We start from the raw sequence: 20,385 nt of genomic DNA on the forward strand, positions 1-20,385 counted from the left end.
GGTGTGACATGGTGTTTATAGGACGTCTACCATATTTCAAGCAATTGCTCTACATGCATAATGCACAAATAGATGACTCCTTTCAGTTTTATGGAATATCCCCTGTAACAATGCATTGAGCACTGGTAATACACATGACAAGAAACTGCTGACATTACAGAAAGGCGTGGAATAGTACCGATAAATAATTATGCGATTTGTGCAATTTCAGAAAATTTATTGTGATTCATTGAACCATTGACGCGTATTGAATAGAGGATCCAAAATTAGCTTAGCACAGCTATTACATTCAAGCCCTGAGGTCATGTCTGGCAGGCTCAGTAAAGAAATTAAAAAGAGTTACTAAACAAAGAGACTTCACTACAATTCACTGAGAAGCAAAACTAAATGTGAGAAAATCTTTAAATCATGCCAAACTTTTGACCCCTTTTGGTAATTCTTACACATTGTGTTAATTATTCACGAGAACATCTGAGGCACCTACACTTTGCAAAAAACAACCATGCAAAGAACAAGAATAATGGTAATATACGTGTACACTGTACATGCAGGTCTAGAGGTAATTAGGGATAGTGTCCGATTTGTGAGCATTCTTGTCATTTTAATCCTGAGTGGATAAAAACCTGCAGTTTTAATGCTTCTATAAACTTATAAATGCATAATCATTCTGATTTCCTTCATAATAATTAATTATACTTCAAATTTTGTTCAAAACGCAACTATACTATACCACTAAACCTGACCATCAGTTATGGTCAGTACTTTTCTTATATCCTTTACTATGCACATTCGGTTTGAATTCACAAGTAGAATCTTGAGATATTTGTTCCCCAATGGTCTAGTCTTCATACTCAAAAACCTTTTTCTCACCGTTCGTAAATCTTTTCAAAGTGCCCTGCAAATCACAAACTGGGGGGGGGGGGGTGCTATCCTATCTTTTCTCTTTCTGGTCCATTAATCAAGGACTATAAAACCCTCAAAAGGACGCCAAATTCTGAATCGACAAACAAGAATGTTTGAGTTCTGCTCTCTTTGTATACAGGTATTTGAGACATGAAATAATTTCTCCAGCGAGAAGTAACGTGCTGACGATGCAAGAAGCTATTACCCAATTTAACGATCACTGATTGTATCGTTCAGCTACAAAGACGAGGGTGAAAATACCTGCATGTATTTTCTAGTGAGTTTGAAAACTGGATGCTTTTATACAATGGCTCAACCCTTTGTCATTCCTTTCTATACAAAAGAGACTTCAGATTTTGGGGTCTTTCATACATACTCTATCTCTCTCTCTCTCTCACTGGTCCAACAATTACAAAAGACAACCACTGAATAGGGAAGCACAGATTCGATCCACTGAACATGTGGTTGCAGCATGGTCCATGGACAGATTTTACTCTTCAGAGTCCAATGGTACGCTGACAACGCTAAGAAAAGGCTATGGGGCGACATGCTACCTATCTCTCTCTCTCTCCCACCACCCTTTGGAATAATGGGGTGAATGTTATCCCATTGTTGGATTAAATACACACATTAATTCTATTTGGCTGTACCTTGGTCCTGGATTAATATGTTGCAAAGGTCACGATTATGTACATGGATGGGAGCTCGCATGCACAGAGGGGCCATGCATAAGTGGCTAGCAGAGGTGCATTGTGTCCACTGCAGTATAAGGGGGCGGGGCTGGTATTGTAACTGTAGACCGGCACTGTAAGCAAGCGCTTTTGTTGGGAGTAGAATATCCTTCAACCAAACAACAGAAAGAGTGTATTTGAACTGACTTCAGGGTTCAATTTCTTGAACCTATCAGAACTTTTCCACTTTTTTTTATAATCATGCTTAGTTATTATACTATGTGTGTGAGAAGAATAGGAAGAGTTGCATGATCATAGATTGTGTACAGAGCAGGGATGCCCTAAAATCAACAAGCTAATGCAATCTAGTGTGCCCTTATTATATACCTACTCGACGCTACATTTGCTGAAGTAGATAGGATTGTTATAATGGTATAAATTCTGAAAGGTAAATACTCGGTTGTGTACAGAACAATTTTTTTTTTTTTTGGCAAATTAAATTGAGGCGGTTCAAAGTGGGGTTAAAGGGCCGGTATAATTTTATCTTTTAAATTTAAAATATTACAGTTCAGATTTCCTTTCAGCCTATGAATTAGATAATGCTGATGGTACTTCAGTAATAGCAGTAGGGGTGGTTATTTTACCTGACTGCTAAGAAAGCATAAATGCTTGTTACGCTTATTCAATATATGAACAAAATCATTCTTCTTTCTTCATTTTTTTTTTTTTTGGAGTGGGGGGGGGGGGAATAATATATTAATTCCAAGAATGTAACCACAATTAAAGACCAATTTACACTAATTCCACAAAAATTGAATAATAAGAATAAAGTTGTGAAAAATTAAAATTAGGCCAAGTATTCTTTCTCCGAAGAATCAAATGTGAGACAGAGATCTCAGAATGATGGATGCAGATGCATCAATTACCCATCACATCATTAGTAATCATAAGAACTTCTCACATGTATCTCTTGCATTTATCTAACTAATCACTCCCGCATCCATCCACAGAGTGTAGGCCTACGTGTACACACAGCTCACAAGCGACGCTTACGCACTATGTATGCAGCCCTAAGACGATCCAATCTTCAATAACCATCCCCCAGTGCTTGTTAGTAGTAGTAGTACCCATAGGCTACTCTGGCACGGTCGTGTTGACAATTGCATGCATCCCCATGTACCTAAAAGAAGGCACGGCGCAGGGCTGGCTTGCTCCACGACGTACGTACATACATAGCAGGCATCGCCACTGACCTTCATTAGCTATGCGCACAACAGACGAGGCATCGATATATTAGTCTGGGAGCACAGACCGCCGCCTTCCTTCTTCACGGTTATCAATTAGCGTGGAACGTAACTCTTCTGTCAAGTGGCATTTGTGTATGCATGTACATCTAAATGTAGTTCAATATCAAAATGGTAGTTGGAATCAGTGATATTTTAATACAACTTTAAAGATGAGATGCTATTACTATTGCAGTTTGTAGATTTTATTTGGACTTTTTAAGGGAGACAAGATCTAAAGAATTTGATTTTGTTTTATATCTGCCTATAGACTATTGTTTTTTTCAAGAATTATACACATGCATTCTTCAGGTTCAGAGGCATAGAAACAGAGTGAAACATACAAATGTACACGAAAGCCCTTTGGTTTTTTTAATTTGATCTGAATAAGACATTGTCTTTCTCATCAAGTTGACATATTTCTCATAGTTTAAAGCGGATGCTGACAATTTAAAGCCTATATGTGTATAAATGCAATATATGTATACATGCAATATGTGTACAGTGAGAACTTGATTTGTGATAACTGGAAAACACTGCCCCCCCCCCTCACCTCTCCAAAGTGTCTGTGGATTGAGAACACATTTCCCTATCAATATTGGCCGAGTGTTCGCCACTCTGTTTTCTTTAGCTATTAGCTAATGTGGGCAGCCTATCTCTACGTCCGATTCTAGCCCTAATGGAGCATGATCAATTGTTCGGTTTCCATAATTACTAACGCTAGCATACAAGTTAATGTACCTGTTTGTATTTATAACCTGGGTTTGTGAGCCATACAGATATTGAGGTGCATTTTGCTCTCTGCAAGTCTGTCTCTCGATTGAACAAGTTCAACACATACTTTCTAATAGTGGAAATTGTGAGTTGACAACACACATCAGGCTCCGTGGTCACTAATTGAATTTCAAACCTTGACCCTGAACTCAACTCTTCAACAAAAATCCATTACGTAACCTTCAACCAAATTGCGACCCTCACAAAGCTGAAGGCATAAATGCTGAAAAATATGTAATCATTAGGCTTGAGTCGGTACGGTCGATCACACCGGGACCCGACCGTTGCCGTCGGGTCCCGGTTTCGTTTTTTGAGAACCGACGCTCCGAAAAAAATAATGAAATATGTAAGAAATTGCAGTTTTGCACACCACTAAAATCAATCCACCTTAAAACTTAAGTATTTAATTGTTACCAATCATATTCTAGCTCATCCTGAATCAATCAATCCTGAACTGCTGATATAAATATGGGTTGCAAAGCAGTTCGCCCCATGGGGTTGTTGTTGCCAGCTGCTAGCCAGCTACTGTACTGGCCGGGTCTCTCGGCAGGATTAATGAATCAGGTTGAAAGAAACATTAATGTTTGAATAATAAAACGGCTTTCTAAAAAGTACTTCTTTACAACATACCGATCGAATAATTTTTAAAAGACGAAATAGATATTTTTTCTTTGATTTTGAACACCGCATGCTTCTTTTAAAAGCTGAAAATTACTTGCTAATCACAAGAAGTTTCGATACGGATAGCTGTTGCAAGGCAAGTTCAGACTAGTCTCGAAAAAATGCGCAGTGCTCATCGTTAGCTGTAATGCGTGCCAGAACGAACCTAAACAAAGACGTGATCGTAACGAAAAAAAATCATTAAAAACTACGAGAGCACAATTGGAAAAACAACTACTCAAAATTATCGTAAGCAGATACATAACTTGGAGGAAGAGTACAATAGTTGTCCAAGAAAAGCCACAGAAATAGTGATATTTAAGGAGCTACTATAGGTACAATTATTATCAGAATGGGCCTGCAGCTCCGATCTACACGTGTTTAAACTGAACACGAGGCTAGAAAACAAATACCGCCCTCTACGGTAAAAGCAGTATAACAAAGGGTTCGAGTATTTGCAGCAGGCCCAATGCGATAAAAATGTACCCAGTTACTCCTCGATTATCACAATTTCTGTGGCATTTCTTGGGCGATTACTGAATTCTTTGTCCAAGTAATGTATCTGATTATGGTAATTTTGAGCAGTAGTTCTCTTTCCAATTGTGCTCTCGTAGTTTTGAATGATTTCTTGTTACGATCAAGTATATTTGTTTTGGTTCGGTCTGGCACGCATTACAGCTAAGAGGTGCACTGCGCATTTTTCCGTGACTAGTCTGAACTTGCCTTGCAACAGCTATCCATATCGAAACTTCTTGTGATTACCAAGTAATTTTCAGCTTTTAAAAAAAAGCATGCGATGTTTAAAATAAGAGATAAATATTTATTAGTCTTTAAAAATTTATTTGATCGGTATGTTGTAAAGAAGAAGTTTTTAGAAAGCCGTTTTATTATTCTAACATTCATATTTTTGAGCTGATTTATTCAACCTGCATGAATCAAAATGGCGGCTCGAATGTTGTCACGAATGTTGTCTTTATATTTTTGCTCGAGTTTTTTAAAACTTTTAGAGGCACGATAATGGCACTAAACATCGCCAATCATGGATGAAAATATTGTCAAATGGAAGAATATACCAATCTGTGCCGAGGTATGCATGTGTTGATTTATTTGACTGATAAAAAAGGTCACTTTTAAGGGACATACTGATGATATGCGCTTTTAATAGAGGCAAGTGACAAATCCTGCGAGCTGATTTCGGGACACCGGGTCCCGATCGGTGCAAGGCCGTCGGGACCCGGTTTATGAAAATCCCGACATGACTCAGGCCTAGTAATCATCTTCCCCTCAATATATTATATCTTGGCCAGCTAAACCAATTGTACGTAAAATTGGCATTACGTGTTATCGGAGCAAAGAGCGTGGGCAATTATCTGACATAATCATTATTTGATCTATTACTAATCCATTTGATAACATCTTGATATCGGCCAAATATAGGTCAACGACATGTAGCTGTAGGTTATGATTACAGGGGCCAACAAATAGTATTTCATTATCTTAATGATTGTGAGATTTGATACAGCTGACATCTGGTCAGTGCAATATTGCATACAAGACAAGACCCAAGTATATTTTTAATGCCTCATTCAAATATAACACGGCAAGGTAAAACGATTTGAGCGTAACCCTCATCCTAATGCTTAAGATCTTTTGTAGCATTAACTACTTTCAACCACAAGGACCGCCCACTTGCCATACGTTTACATGTATTATTTTATACAGAGGTGGCTATTTCTTGAAGGTGGTTTACCAATTCACAAGCGGAGACTAAATTTGTTTCCCTCAAAACCACTGATTAGGCAGGTAACCACAAAATGAAATCAAAATGTGAATTTTATATATTTGAGGATAGCTCATTTCATCTTTGCATTCAAAATATTATTTAATATTAATCAAACCACACATGTACATGTGTAGGAGCATAGAAATAAGGTGAGGCCTTAAACCTAGCACAGAAGTTTGTTAATATCAAACTGATAGCAGAGTAACCAGCACAGAGAACCACGGATACCTGCTAGGAACCTACATGCAGCAGACGTATTGATTTTGGTCCTCTCCTCCACATTTTTCGTGGGACGGATGCCCTTTTCCTTGCACCCCTCGCAGGCACGCACAGGTACGCTAAGGCATTTGAGGAGAAGGTAACACAAAGCCAATGAGCGTGCGTGTATGTTTCATCATCTACCAAAGATTTCCTGGCCAACGAACCGGGGGAAAAAAGATGCGAGAGCTGAATCAACACTAGGATGGTGCTGAAGCTGTACTTTTAATCTGGTACTTCCCTGCCCCCCCCCCCCTTCATAGTTGAACAACAATCTCCCCTGCAGAGAGATAATTAGAACCTATTCCCACACACTGTTTTCAAACAAACGATCTTGATCTTCGAGTGCTGCCAAAGGCAAGGCTCAAAGTGTTTTGAGATGCCCTATTGCCTGAACCTATGCTTTTTCTTGGCAATTGTGACATTTGATTCTAAAGAAGTCTACCGGTAAGGAAGATTAATCAATCAATTTATATTTAATGTATTCACTCTAAAGCTTCCATGTAAAGGAATCAAATTGCAATATTTTTGTATATCAGGTTACAAGGCCAATACTACCATCCTTATATCAAGAGCTAATAGCAATGTCTCTAACCTTGTTCTTGCATGTATTAATTAGTAGCCCTACAAAAAAATATGTTTTCTCACTTGGAACCCCTCGGTTGTCATTCCAGATTGAAGCCAATAAAAAGCCAAGCAACATGTAAATATTCTGTCATCACTTCTCATAAAGCGAACAATGAATATGATTGTCCCTTTTGTTATCAAGCCATATTTGATCGCAAGCTGAACAGCACATAATTTTCTCCCCTTCCTAATTCTGCTGCTCGGATCTAATAATATCCCTTCAATCTCTAGATTAATGTTCAGAGAGGAGTGAGAGAGATAGCGAGTGTAATTAATCAAGTGGTAGTACAATGCTTGACTGTATAGCTGAAATACGCTATCTCCATGGTAATCTCATATTTTATACATTCTCGTTTCCCCTTTACGTCAAGGTCCTAATTGTCTTCATATTTTTTTCCTTCTGCTTTGTTCAGAATGTTCATGTCTCCCCCTTGAGATGATGCAGATTGCAAATGCTGATTGTATGTTCAATTGACCCTTGACCTGTTCACTATTAGTTTATTAGTTAGTGAAAGTCAGTACTTGGTACTTGGTAGGATTCCTCCAAAAGACGCTGTAAAGGTGTTTAAACTGGAGTTGTGTCGTCGTGTGTGGCCACCAACTTAAGGTGCTGGTAGATCCATGATTACATACTAGCATGTCATTGTGGGTTTTGCAAACTACAGCACCATTTTTTCCCCAGCATACATTACAAAACTGTACATATGTGAACCTTTCAAAGCAAATAATGACTCTTCTTATTGCTCTTGCATAACACAAAAACTAAATTATTATTTGAATATTTTATATGATTTTACTATAATATCAAGTATCTTGATTTTGAAACACAAATATCATCAAATAAATACATGAAGCTATACTGGTCATGTAGATATCTGTAATTAATTTTGGGCAATACAATTGACATGTGTTACATGTTGGTTAACTGCCCATGAATTATTTCCAATATAAAGACACACATTTTGATAAATCATCAGACCTGTCGTTTGTTTGATGTTAATTCTACTAATGAGATTCCAATTATCATGCACCTGCCTCCTCTAATCTGCCTCAAAATCAAGAAAAATGGGTGATGCGCAACAACGGCTGGCCACCAGCCCCAATTAATTCAATAAATATTTGGCCAGTTCAGACTTCAACACCTCTGTCGATAACACCGCAGCACACACGGCACTGGCTTGGGGATGAGCTGAACTTCAAAGGGGACCCCCATTAGCATAAATCACTCCAAGCATGTAATACGTTCGGACATCTTCAAGGCAGGCCTCAACATCGATCATTACAACAGAGACTGGTAACCTGTCCCATCTCTCACCTACAGTATCTGGAGTAAGGATGAACGATAATTCTATGCCAGTGACCCTAACAAACGGCAGACAACTTTCTAAAGCCATGGATCATGTACTGCTGTATGTATGTATCTAGGGAAAATATGGGAAAGTACTCAACATACATATAAACGACATGTATAAAGGTCATCTGTAAAATGGCAGTCTGTGGGATGAAGTTAGTACGAGGGAGAATGTTATCTGACACATGTATTTCTGTTTCTCGGAGAAGGGAATCTTAATTGCCTGCTGTGGAGCAGGAATATTTAGAGCAAATAATAAGGCTTGAAGTCTACTAAAACATTTCATGTTCCTAACAATTGATGTCTTCCTTTAACGATTAGGATTCTAGGAAAAATGGAAATACTTCTTGACTTGATGGTAAATGCATTCAATCACTTTGAAAAGAGTATATTATTATTTCCTTGTAGCATTCTATTATTCTATAATAAGGCAACTGGAAAAATAAAGTTCCATCCCCATATCAAAGCTAGGAAAAAGTATTACTTCCCCAATTTCTAAACCCTAAGATAATGTTACTTTGTCAACAAATTAATAAAGAACGACTCTCAATGCAGAAGGACAACAAAAAATCTTGATTCTTCTTCTAAAATGGAATTGTCAGAGATGGAAGGGCACGATGCACTTTTCTTTACAAAATACACAGAGGCGACAGCGTCGTATTTTTCAAGAGGCCTAAATGGATTAGGACGATACTGGGGCAGGTGCACCTGAAGATGTCACCTGTATTACTGTTGAGGTATCATCAATTGTTATCAATACCAAGAGGCGAGGGTATGATCGCCCAGCACTGACCTATTATAAACATCAATAAACTGCCGCCATTATACCATCACACAGTACACGCAGGCCCAAGATAACCCAACAGTCTTTTTTTACCACAGGGATAACTACATCTCAATTTATCTTGTATACATCTGACGAACCAGTAACAAGCCACACAATCTGACGTCTTTCTTGCATTGCGGGCAGTGCATGCGTCTCGATCATGTAGGGCTACTTTTCTATGTCTGCTGATTGCTGCACAAATTTGCTGTGTACCGCATACTGGGTGTAAGAGCACAGCATGGGCATACATTGCATAATGATTTCTTTGCGATGCATGCAGCGACTGCGAAATGCAACTGCATGCAGATGCATGATACACTAGCAGCACTGCATCAGCTCCAAGTGAGCTTTTCAGAGATGCTGGCATTTTGAGAGCGACACAGGACCCCACACAGACCTTCTCCCATTCACGTCACACACATACACATATCTTACACACACCAACACACACACAAACACACACACATACGCATGTAAGGCATTCACAGGTATGCGCCAACTAGCACTGACGCACATCACACTCGGCATGCACAGCCCATCACATGCAGTATAAATTACTCCCAATCCCCTAGCATTGTACGTGCATGTATACTCATGGGTTTGCACCACTTAATAACTGAAATGCCAGGCAATTAATACTGCACATAATGATTATAAATACACACATGATCATGCTCCACATATCATTGACAAGGACAAGCTTTCAATAGCTCCTGGCTGTAACGTGGAAAGCTTTCAAATTTTAACACATACAAACCCTAATAAAACTCTTATCAAATGACAGCTTTATAATTGAACATGTTCAATGAAAAACCCTCTAGTAATCACATTTTTTCTATTCATCCCCCCCCCCCCCGATCATTTCAACTATGACTGAAAGATGAATCTAATTAGATTCACTTTTTATGAAACTCAGGAATCTGTGTCACTCGATACCAAATTTTTCTCACTACTAGATGTGTCAGCAATATTTCAGCAATTTTCCTATGTGTAAACAGTTACGGTTGCTTCATTTGAATGCATTGACATGAAGACATCTATTACATGTATGTCCTTTTCTATTTCAATGTCATCTGGCATCTGAAAGAGTTTGAAAAGAGAGAATGTGAACCTCCACTGTACATGAATTGACTGCACTACATGTAAAGTATGCTGATGACTATCATCATCATCATCATCCCAAGATGTGAACCTACTCTATGTCAAATTGCTGATCATACAAACCACTTTGATCAATAAATGATCAAACCACTTTGTAAATCAATATTTTTCTTAACGAATACAGTACCGAAATGTAATTCAGCAAGAATTTGTATAATTCTGTAGACTATATTAGTCCATTAAAAATATATATATGTTTAGCGTCCTGCCTTTTTGAAAAATAGGGAGGAGGAGGCCCTTTTTTTTCTCCTTCAAAATGGCCGCTCGGTACATTTTTCTGGACGTCCAGCCAGTCCGGCTATTTTTCAAGATGGACGCCAGCATTTGCTTTATTTTTTGTTAAATCAGAAAAAGATCATTTTAGCAGTATGTTTTTTCATTATAAAAAAAAAATGGGTAAAAAAAGAAGATGCGTTGTGGAATTGGTTTACAAGATAGATGGTCCTAAGCATGCATGTTATATTATTATTATTGGTAGCAGTATTATTGACTGCAAGGACCAATTTGTTGCATAATCATATCTTCACTCTCAAACAATATCTGAAGAATTTGACAATGTTTGTTTTTTAATGTTAAGTTTTCATTTATTAAAAAGCAAGACAAAATACCTTCAATTTTTAGTAAGAATGCCTTTGTCATAATATAATGTAAGACATTAGAGCTTTGCATGACTCAAAAACCACAGATACCATCACAACTAGATAACACAAGTGATTTCCAAGAAAGTCCACATGTTTGTCATCTACCATTACATTTATAACCACCTTCAATGATTCTTAAATATCCAGCAAAGTCAAAGTTAATTGTAAATTAAGTAGGGCCCCTTTTTGCCCAGGGGGACTAAGGAAACTGGGTGTCCTTGTCCAAGAGATCCCCATTTGGTCTCTCTCTCTCTCTACATATATCATGTGCTCAGATCAAGAAAGGCACTAACTCATTCACTTTACACTCTTTCTGGCACTCTACAGACAATTATACCAGAATTTTTGTAATGTCCAACCTTACATAAATGCAAAGATTTTCGTGGCCTCTATAATCTTCTTTTCTTTGAAATAAAACATGAAAAAATGAAGCCTGTTTAATGCCCTCCATAGACAATAATCAATTCCAGCTCAATTTAAGCTCAAGAATGAAAGTTTAAGTCCAAGATCAATACCTTAAAGTCCCCTCCCTATCATGGTGTCTAAAAGGGAAACCTAATCTGATAGACTAACAATCAGGGTACACACCCATTCACACAAAAGGCATGGTCTGGGCTGAGTAAAAGGCATGGACCTATTGATAACTGGTACTTTTTATTAGCTCCACACTCCAATGAGCCGATCTTCCCCTTTGAACCCTAAGGTTTTATTTGTTTTTCCTCTGCATTATCTCGGCCAAATCAATAAGAGGATTAGCCTTTGGTCTGTGATAGCCACACTGATTCCAGAAGCCTACTATGTCCTTATGAACTTTTATCAATTATCAGGTACCCACTATAGGCCTTGTTTTATTGCAGGACTATTAAATAGGTGAGTGGGAGGTGGCCTTAGTGATTGGATTTGGGTTTAATAGTGGGACAAATAAGTTCAATTTGCTAGCTGGAACAATGCAATCGGTAAAGTGGATGACCACCAATCTAGCTTGTTACAGGGATTACATGCATATCCCAATTCACTGCACATGTTCAGTTCGTTAGTAGTTTTACTATGCCTGGCAAGCTGCAGAAGCTGGTATACAGTTTGAAGATTTGGGCAATGAATATGGGCAATGATGAAATTCTTTATTCAAAACTAATTTGATAACATTTCCTGCCTAATTCTAGTGATTCTGTCTAGCTTGAATGTTATATCCTGGATAAGTATTAACACTTTACTAAACTAGAGTACAAATGATGTAACCACAATTACAATTTTTACAGCGAGTCCTGATTGAAATCCTAACTAAGGTCTGTATGCACGGATTCCTGATTTAATTTCTCAAGGTTGGGGCATCCAAAGTTCAAATTATTGGGCCTACGTGTATGTATGTGATCTGGACCCTACCTAAGTGTTAAGCCTTGCCTACATGAGATTTTACAAATGCCCAACAAAATTAATGGAACACAACTCTCTTTTCACATTAGTATAAACAATGCTATTTTAAAGCAAATTAGTCCCAACATTTTTAATGTAACCCAATCAACAGAAACCAAATGAAACTAAATCTAAGTCGAATTTAGAAAATTTGAATGCAAGTACTGGTATTCAAAAATCCATGAAAGCGCATTACGAGTCTCTGACCACAAAGTTATGTGTCATTCTGGTTGCACAAAGTTGACCAGGATATGGTCAAGTCACTTCCAATCTACTGTTCTTCTCAACTTGCATACAATACATGTACAGTGTACATGGATTATGGACCTCTTGTAATCCTTTGAGACCCCAAAATATATTGCTACACGTAAAAATAAACCTTATGACATGTTACAAGATGGTAGGAATCATGAGTCTGGCATCGCTTGCTCCCACATTGTAGGAAAGTGCTACAGTACAATCGCATCAAGTGCAAGGTCATTTGACTACAACTTTTCAAATGTAAAACTTTTTTTTTTTAATCAATAATGTCATGAATCTTTTGTAATCCTGACACAAACAGGACAGGAGCGTGCACCCTAGGACACCAGAACTTACAAGTAGGAAAGAAGATGAAGGAAAGTATTTTGCATTATGTTTAGGCACACTTGCATTCTTTTCTCCCTCTCTCTCTCTCTCTCTCTCTCTCTCTCTCTCTCTCTCTCTCTCTCTCTCTCTCTCTCTCTCTCTTTTATTGGGGGGGGGGGGGGTAAGGGGGATCAAGAATTAGATCAAAGTACACAACTTTATCCAGCCACATGATAGAGTCAAAGGTCAAGAACCACAGAGAAGGGGGAGGGGTGACCCCTGATCTGAAAAACAAAAGAGCCAAAAGCCAAAAACGAGGTTCCCCAGAAACAGTGAATAGCTAAAATATTGTTTGACAAAACTGTCGGATATACAAGTTTGCTGACACACTATTGAAACAGTTAATTTTTATACATGTTCTGATGCCATGGGATGTCTAGGATTAGGAATTAGGAATGGGATGTCTGTAAGCTTGTTCAGTGAAACCATACTAAAACAATTTTTTTTTTCTTCCAATGAAACTTTGCCCTCTTAATTTTATCATCTTATGAAACTTATTGTTTGCATCCTGACTTGACAAAATTGGTGAAGACTAAAGGAAATGACCGCTTATTACAAATTCAATTCACCTCCACTCTCACTCACCACTCGCCCATTCACTTGTCCATGGAACAAATTGGAATAATAATCATGATCTAGTTCTATCTAGGTCTATATAGTTTAGTACATGATTAGTACTAGATCTACATCAAACATGATGTAGTCCGACACCTCTTCATTCTTGATTCATATTTTGATCAGCGACTGATACAGAGTGTGACGAGTGTGTGTGAACATTTTCATCACTCACGATCCTGCTCATAATTCACAATCACATTTTCATTGAATCTAAATTATCTTACGGATAAGAAATCATCCTCCTTTCTATCTCAATTAGTCTACCACACAAATCAGCAACGCAATGCACATGTTAAAATCTATGATAGGCCTAGCCTACACCACAATCTTACATAATCAGTCTCGTATTACAAAAATAATTCAACGTGCAAGAACCACAGACTAGCGCTATCTACGCAAACAAGGCAACGGAAATTTACCCCAGCTACTCCCTCCTCTGCCGAGAAATTCCCTCGTTTCGCTGTTCCAAAGAAAATGTTTGAACCCGCTCCATCTTTCTGACATTCGCTGCCCGAAAGTTGTATCGTCATCACCGCCCATTTTGATGTATTTCAATATTGATAATTATAAGATGAAGCCGGAGAACGAGATATTCGACTCTCTGCACGTCCAGATAGCTAGCGGAGTGAAGGTAAAAAGAGTACGGCAATTTGCACGCGTTCTCGCTGTACGACCGTCTATGGAATATCCCATAGAGAGCGAAAATTTGCCGGTCAATTTTCTATCCTTTGCACACGTTACCCGCGCATACCGCGTGCGTGCCCGCTTCATAGGATGACGTCATTTATGAAAAGCAGGCTAAAGGTTAGTGCTATCGCTAGCTGGCGCTGTAGAAAACGCAATCAAAACAACAGATAGTTGCGACTATACCATAGAGATATTATTAATATATATCTCTATGGGCTATACATAATTGTAGAATTGATTGATTGATTGATTGATTGATTGATTTTTATTCGACAAGTTTTCAACAGCTTGAAGTCAGCTTGAACTGGATACTTACGAAAGCTCAAGAGCTTATTTCCAGTGGGGTCCCCTACAAACATGTACAAAATTAACTAGTTAAAATAGTAAAATGTACAGACAGATAATAAAAACAAAAATAATTAGAAATGATAATAAGTGGGAGAAGAAAAAGAAGAAGGAGAAGAAGAACGAGCTATTATTATTATTATTATTATTAAGTGGACGAGGAAGAAAGGGAAAATAAAGATGAATTTCTAGAATTTATAGAACGTACACAAACATAAGTATATACAAAATGAAAAAGTATGAACCGGCAGAAGAATACAAATTTCAATCATATAACATGCATGTCATTCACTTCTCTCCTCTGACTCTCAGGTATTAGGTATTACTTTAATTTCCTCTTAAAATTAGCATAGTTTTCTAGAAAGAAAAAATATTGATAACAAAAATTAATGTATAATATTATGACGATTTTTTCGGGGATTTTTTCAAGATGGAAACTATCTAACATCGATTCCTTTATACATTTATAGGCCTACTTATAGTTATTATTATTCATTAGGAAACAAAGTTTGAACAAGCATTCAACGTAGTCTGGTCCAGCGTTTTTCATCCGGGGTGCCGCAAGCAATATCTACGGCAGTACGGGGTACGTGCGGCGAGAGAATATTAATTATACATGTACAATATATATTTTTCGCTCGCATGCTTTATTATATAGGCCTACACGACGATTTATGCCAGCGAAGGGCCTGAATTCCTCCATTTTGAGCAACGGGGTGCCCAAATATATTTGACAGCGAGGTGCCCATAATTTGCGTATTATATCTTTTATGTCGAAATTAAATTTTTAATCACGTTCATTCGCTTAATTCTGTTAGACATTCTGGCCCGGACATTTGGAATAATTTTCCCGACAACATAAAGTCTTGTTCAACCATCTCATCCTTAAAAGCTATAAACGACAAATAATACAATCATACGCTCCCCACTCTTTATATTAGTATAATAAAACCGTGGCTTATTTTATTCTTTATCATGCAACTGTTTACTGCACCTGCACTTGCACTGTACCACTTGATCCCTCAGTTTTCCTTATAATAGAGTTATGTCGCCAATTCTTTTTTTTTATGAGACCGCCATCCCCCCCCCCCCCCCACACTCAAGGGTCGGAGGGGCCGCATGCGTGTTCCCAAAATGTCCGGTAAAGGGAGGGGTACTTTTCAGGCACCAAAGTCCGGCTCGAGGTACACACAAATCCGGCCCGTATTGACTTTACACACCGGACTTAGGAGTGTGTTTTCAAAAGGAGCCTGGATGCATATACGCGTACCCTAAATAACACTGCGTGGGGGGGGGGGGGGGGGGGGGGGGGGGGGGGGACCGCCATCCAATGGGACATCTCGATCCAACCTAACCGCTCACGATGTTGGTCTCCTGCGTTCTAAATTACCTCTCTAATTTATTGGAAAATATTTCATATTTCTTATCTTATTTGTATGCTGCGTACATGTATATTGTATGATTATTGTACATGATTTTCTATTTTGATAATTACTCTTGTAAACATTTTATTCATTGTATTTGTTAATGTTCGAGTTTTTGTACTTTGAATTTGTATCTTTTTGAACGCAGATATAAAATCAATCAAACAAACAAACACAATTTTACTCGCTCGTAACATTTAGAACCGGGGTATTTTTGGGCATTGAGATACCCAAATCTCCTAATAATTCGAATTGTACACACATACGGCAGCGAGGTGCCATTTTATCTAATGTGTTGGTTCTAAAGTAAAATTAATTGTCTTTAATTTTTGCTCGCTCTCAAAAAATTAGAAACAAATGTGCCTTGTAGCCTATACATGGCACGTGAGGAGTGTCAGAGTGTTACAAACGAATCTTAAAACCTTAAAACTAAAAGGATGCCGTGACTAAAAAATATTTTAAAAAGCTGGTAAAGGTATACACACACAATCAAACAACCAAGAAAAAAGTGGGGGTTAGGGGTAGGCGCCCAACTCTCTTCAATTAAATTTGCTAAACGGTACTTTTTTGCTGTGTTTCCATGTCAGAATGTGTGTAGACACAAGATCGCTAAACCGTAGACATCTCTTTGTTGAATACCGGTAATGATCTTTTCAAGTTCTAAATTTTAGAGAATGATGATTTTGTGAATTTACTTTTGCCATTAAGTTGTTAATTGTTCTTTAATCATATTCTAAGTGAAACGTATAAAGATCACAAACTTTGCTGTTCAAAATATATGCTTCTCGATAATTTCAATTTCTTTTTACGAAGGGCCGGATGCAGCCACCTCCCCGCCTCCTATGCCTGTGATTGCCATACACAAAATCCTCACAGCGGTAGATGGGGAGGGATAAGGGGTGGTATAATCATCCAAAATATATAGTACATCGAGCAGTGTGTTTGGAACTTTTGGAATCTACCGTATGCATTTATTTTTGATCTGTATTTTACTTGCTTTTTTTTTTTTTTATTAATTATGTGAAACATTTCCTGAATATCAGTGTCCTTGAATTATTTTTGGTTAAATGCTTTTTCCTTTCATCCTTCTTCTTTATCGTCTCATCGAACCAATATTCTTCCAGTCTTTTAGTAGCCTAGGCCTATCCGATATCCGTCGGGCAAGTATACTAATTTATACCAATAAATAAAATAAATCAAATCGCCTGTATTTACTACACTGTACATTAATGGACAAAAGATGGCGCTAGACCAATTCTGACTGAATGAGATGATGGGTGATACACAACGCGCTTGCATCCCGCCTCCTCCCCCGTTTTGTTTGTTTTAGTTTTTAGATTTTGGTTGGACATTGTCTGCAATTTCGTGTCATACAATTATTTTGTGATTACTATTATTACTATTGCGTTCTTGAATTGAATTCTCGGGCTTGTAAACCCCAGGCAATATCTTCACGATCCACCGAGGCCGAGGACTCAAAACAAAAACCGACGAAGTGCGGCGTCGCATAAACAGAGCATAAAGTTCGAATTATTGCCGCCGGCTTTATAAAGCTTAGACAATCATGCAGGAAATGACTCTTGGTAATTACCGATTCGATGCATTTCTGTGGCGGATCCAGAATTCTTTTACCGGGGGTGGGTAGGCTCGGGAAAATATTTGTTGTGACTTTAACTTAAAATAACTAAAATAAAACGTTTTGAAAATACTATCATGTCTAAAAGAAATCGAGTGATCACTGACATCACTCCTCTGGAGAGTGAAAATGTAGTGAAAATAGAGTGAACATTCACTCTTTTCTTTTTAGAGAGCACTCGAAAATCAATCGATATTCACTCCTAAACAAGACTAGTGATCCCTGACGTCACTCCCAAGAAAGTGAAAGAGTGAAAATTCACTCTCTTTTTTTAGAGAGCCGGCACCTCTGTAGTCCAGAATCTGCACGGTCCTTTATAATTTCCCTACACACTGATTCAAGCCGTCGAAGGTGGCGTTATCAACAAACTCATAATTATGCTCACCAGCCCACTGATCTCTACGTAGAGATCAGTGCACCAGCCCAGCCTTTTTTCGCCGGGCGTCCTAATTTAATGATCACGCCATCATCGGCTGGTAGCAAGTAAGTAGGGAGAGGTAGGGTTGGTGTGGTGGAGATCAAAATTAAATAGGCCAGAATCTGGACTAGCACCTCTGTTGTAAAGAGTCACAGCGCGGAAAGGCCACGACTCCACTAGTCACAACTCAGAGCCTTATAGACTCGATTTAAATCGCTGCTCGGAAAGACTCGGATCGAATCAGGGACTCGAACCCGGCTCCACTGAATCGAATCGACTCGGACTCAAGCTTGGAATTTAATGTAGGCTTACCAATAATTATCTCCCAATGTGAAATAGTGCCTTTAATTCTTCTATACTGTACCTCAAAATCAACTACTATGAAAGACCACAGATTAAACAGCATAGAAAGTTATTTTTGTTCTATAATGATAGAATGATTATTCAATATTGCTTTCGACTTTGCAAACATAATAACAAAACATATATATAAATATACATACATAATATAAACAATTTAATTTTTAAAAAGATATATATAAAATCGATTATACAGGACATGGTGTACAGAAAGAAAAAAAATTAAAGCAACATAATGAAAGCTTTTTGACGGACGACTCAAAATCTAAATAGGGAGGGGGTCAGAATGGTAGATCCAATCAGCAAACTGCTAAATACAAAATTAATTCAGGAATATAATCATACAACGTTTTATTGTCACCTCTCGGTTGTAGCAATGTTAATTAAAAAACTAAATTCTTGCCGGAGCCACCCCCAATAAAAAATAAAATGTTAAATTGGCTTTAATTCTCTTACTCTACCTCCAAATCAACCACTGTGAAAGACCACAGAGTAAACAGCTATGAGAACTATTTTACGGATGATTGGGGCAATGAGGAACCACCGTGTGAAAGCAAAATACTCATAAACGTTTAATATTCGTCACAAATTACTGTTCCGGAACAAAAAGCATGGAATGAATGGCGAGATTAGCTTGATAAGAAACGTGTGTATAGATTGGTGTAGATATATTTTTATGTACAGTTATACACAAGTGGATTAAATCAAAAACTATACTGTGTCAAATTGTGTGTGTTTAGATAAGGGAGAGATGGCTGATTCATACAAAAAAAAGTACAATTTCATATTGTTGTACTGTCATAGTATAATATTGCTACAAAAATTTGTATTTGCACAGTTTTTGTCATTCCAATTTTGTATTTACCATGTTTATATTGTTATATTTCTTGAAAGTGCCGAATAAATATTACAATACAATACAAATACAATACATTATACAAGCCTTACTTCAAAATAGTCTCGTGCGATACTTCACTCCATTATCATATGTGTTCTTTATATTCCCTTTCCTTTTATTCCTCGAAACGCCCAATTAACGGTTTCTTTTGACGAAAGAGTTATATCAACAGCCTTTTATGTTCCCGAAATCCTTAAACGTGAATACTCACCATGGAAAGCTATAGAGAACATCAGATTTATGTATGAAATTTAATTACTCAGTAATATTGTTTTTCTCTCAGCTATTTCACAATCAGGAAATAACCGCAGTGCTGTATTATCTCACCCCGTTTTAATTCTAATTATCATTTCCGAAAGCAATATCAGTTAATGGATACACATTTTCTTAAGTTGTAATTTGATACTATGTTTATAGGACATTATACTTATTCACAAAGGTCTTTACTTTCAGTTTCTGTTTGCATGTTCTATACTATCATTTTATAACTAAGCCCATGCATGTGATGGATGATATTGTGCATTGTAAATTCAAGTTTAATTGTATATGACACGCAAATGATAATAATGTTATATTTGAAAAAATATACCATAATCTTCTGTGTGTCATATGTCATTTTGACTATCTTTTCCAAGCCCTCTCTGTCTCTCTTCGTCGCATTCCAATCTGTCTCTCTCTCTCTCGCTCTGTCTTTGTCTATATACCTGTCTTTGTCTGTGTGCTTGTCTCTGTCTCTGTCTCAATATACCTCTCTATTGGCCGTTTTCTACATTTCCTTCTCTCCATGTCACCTATTCCTTTTTATTCTCGCATCCCCCCCCCCCCCTCTCTCTCTCTCTCTCTCTCTCTCTCTTCCTCTCTCTCTCTCTCTCTCTCTCTCTCTCTCTCTCTCTCTCTCTCTCCATTCCTTTCATGTTTCTGTACGTCTGTCTGTCTCCTCTTCCCCTTTTTCTCCGTCACATTCCATCTATCTACCCCACCCCTCCCTTTTCTTTATCTCTCTAATATATTATATATTCAT

The 20,385-nt window shown here is 37.7% G+C and overlaps 1 protein-coding gene across 1 annotated transcript in view; it reads right to left on the bottom strand.

The window, feature by feature from the left end:
* Positions 1–14,282, bottom strand: part of LOC579450 (sodium/potassium-transporting ATPase subunit beta-1) — a 44,074-nt gene extending 29,792 nt beyond the window's left edge. The window contains exon 1 of the mRNA XM_774822.5: positions 14,016–14,282. Coding sequence (XP_779915.1) covers positions 14,016–14,136 — 121 coding nt within the window. The 5' untranslated portion in view covers positions 14,137–14,282. The remainder of the gene's footprint in view (positions 1–14,015) is intronic.
* Between the last annotated feature and the right edge of the window lie 6,103 nt (positions 14,283–20,385).

This window comes from Strongylocentrotus purpuratus, unplaced genomic scaffold (genome assembly GCF_000002235.5).
Source record: "Strongylocentrotus purpuratus isolate Spur 01 unplaced genomic scaffold, Spur_5.0 spur5_scaffold_12, whole genome shotgun sequence".
Lineage (NCBI taxonomy): Eukaryota > Metazoa > Echinodermata > Echinoidea > Camarodonta > Strongylocentrotidae > Strongylocentrotus > Strongylocentrotus purpuratus.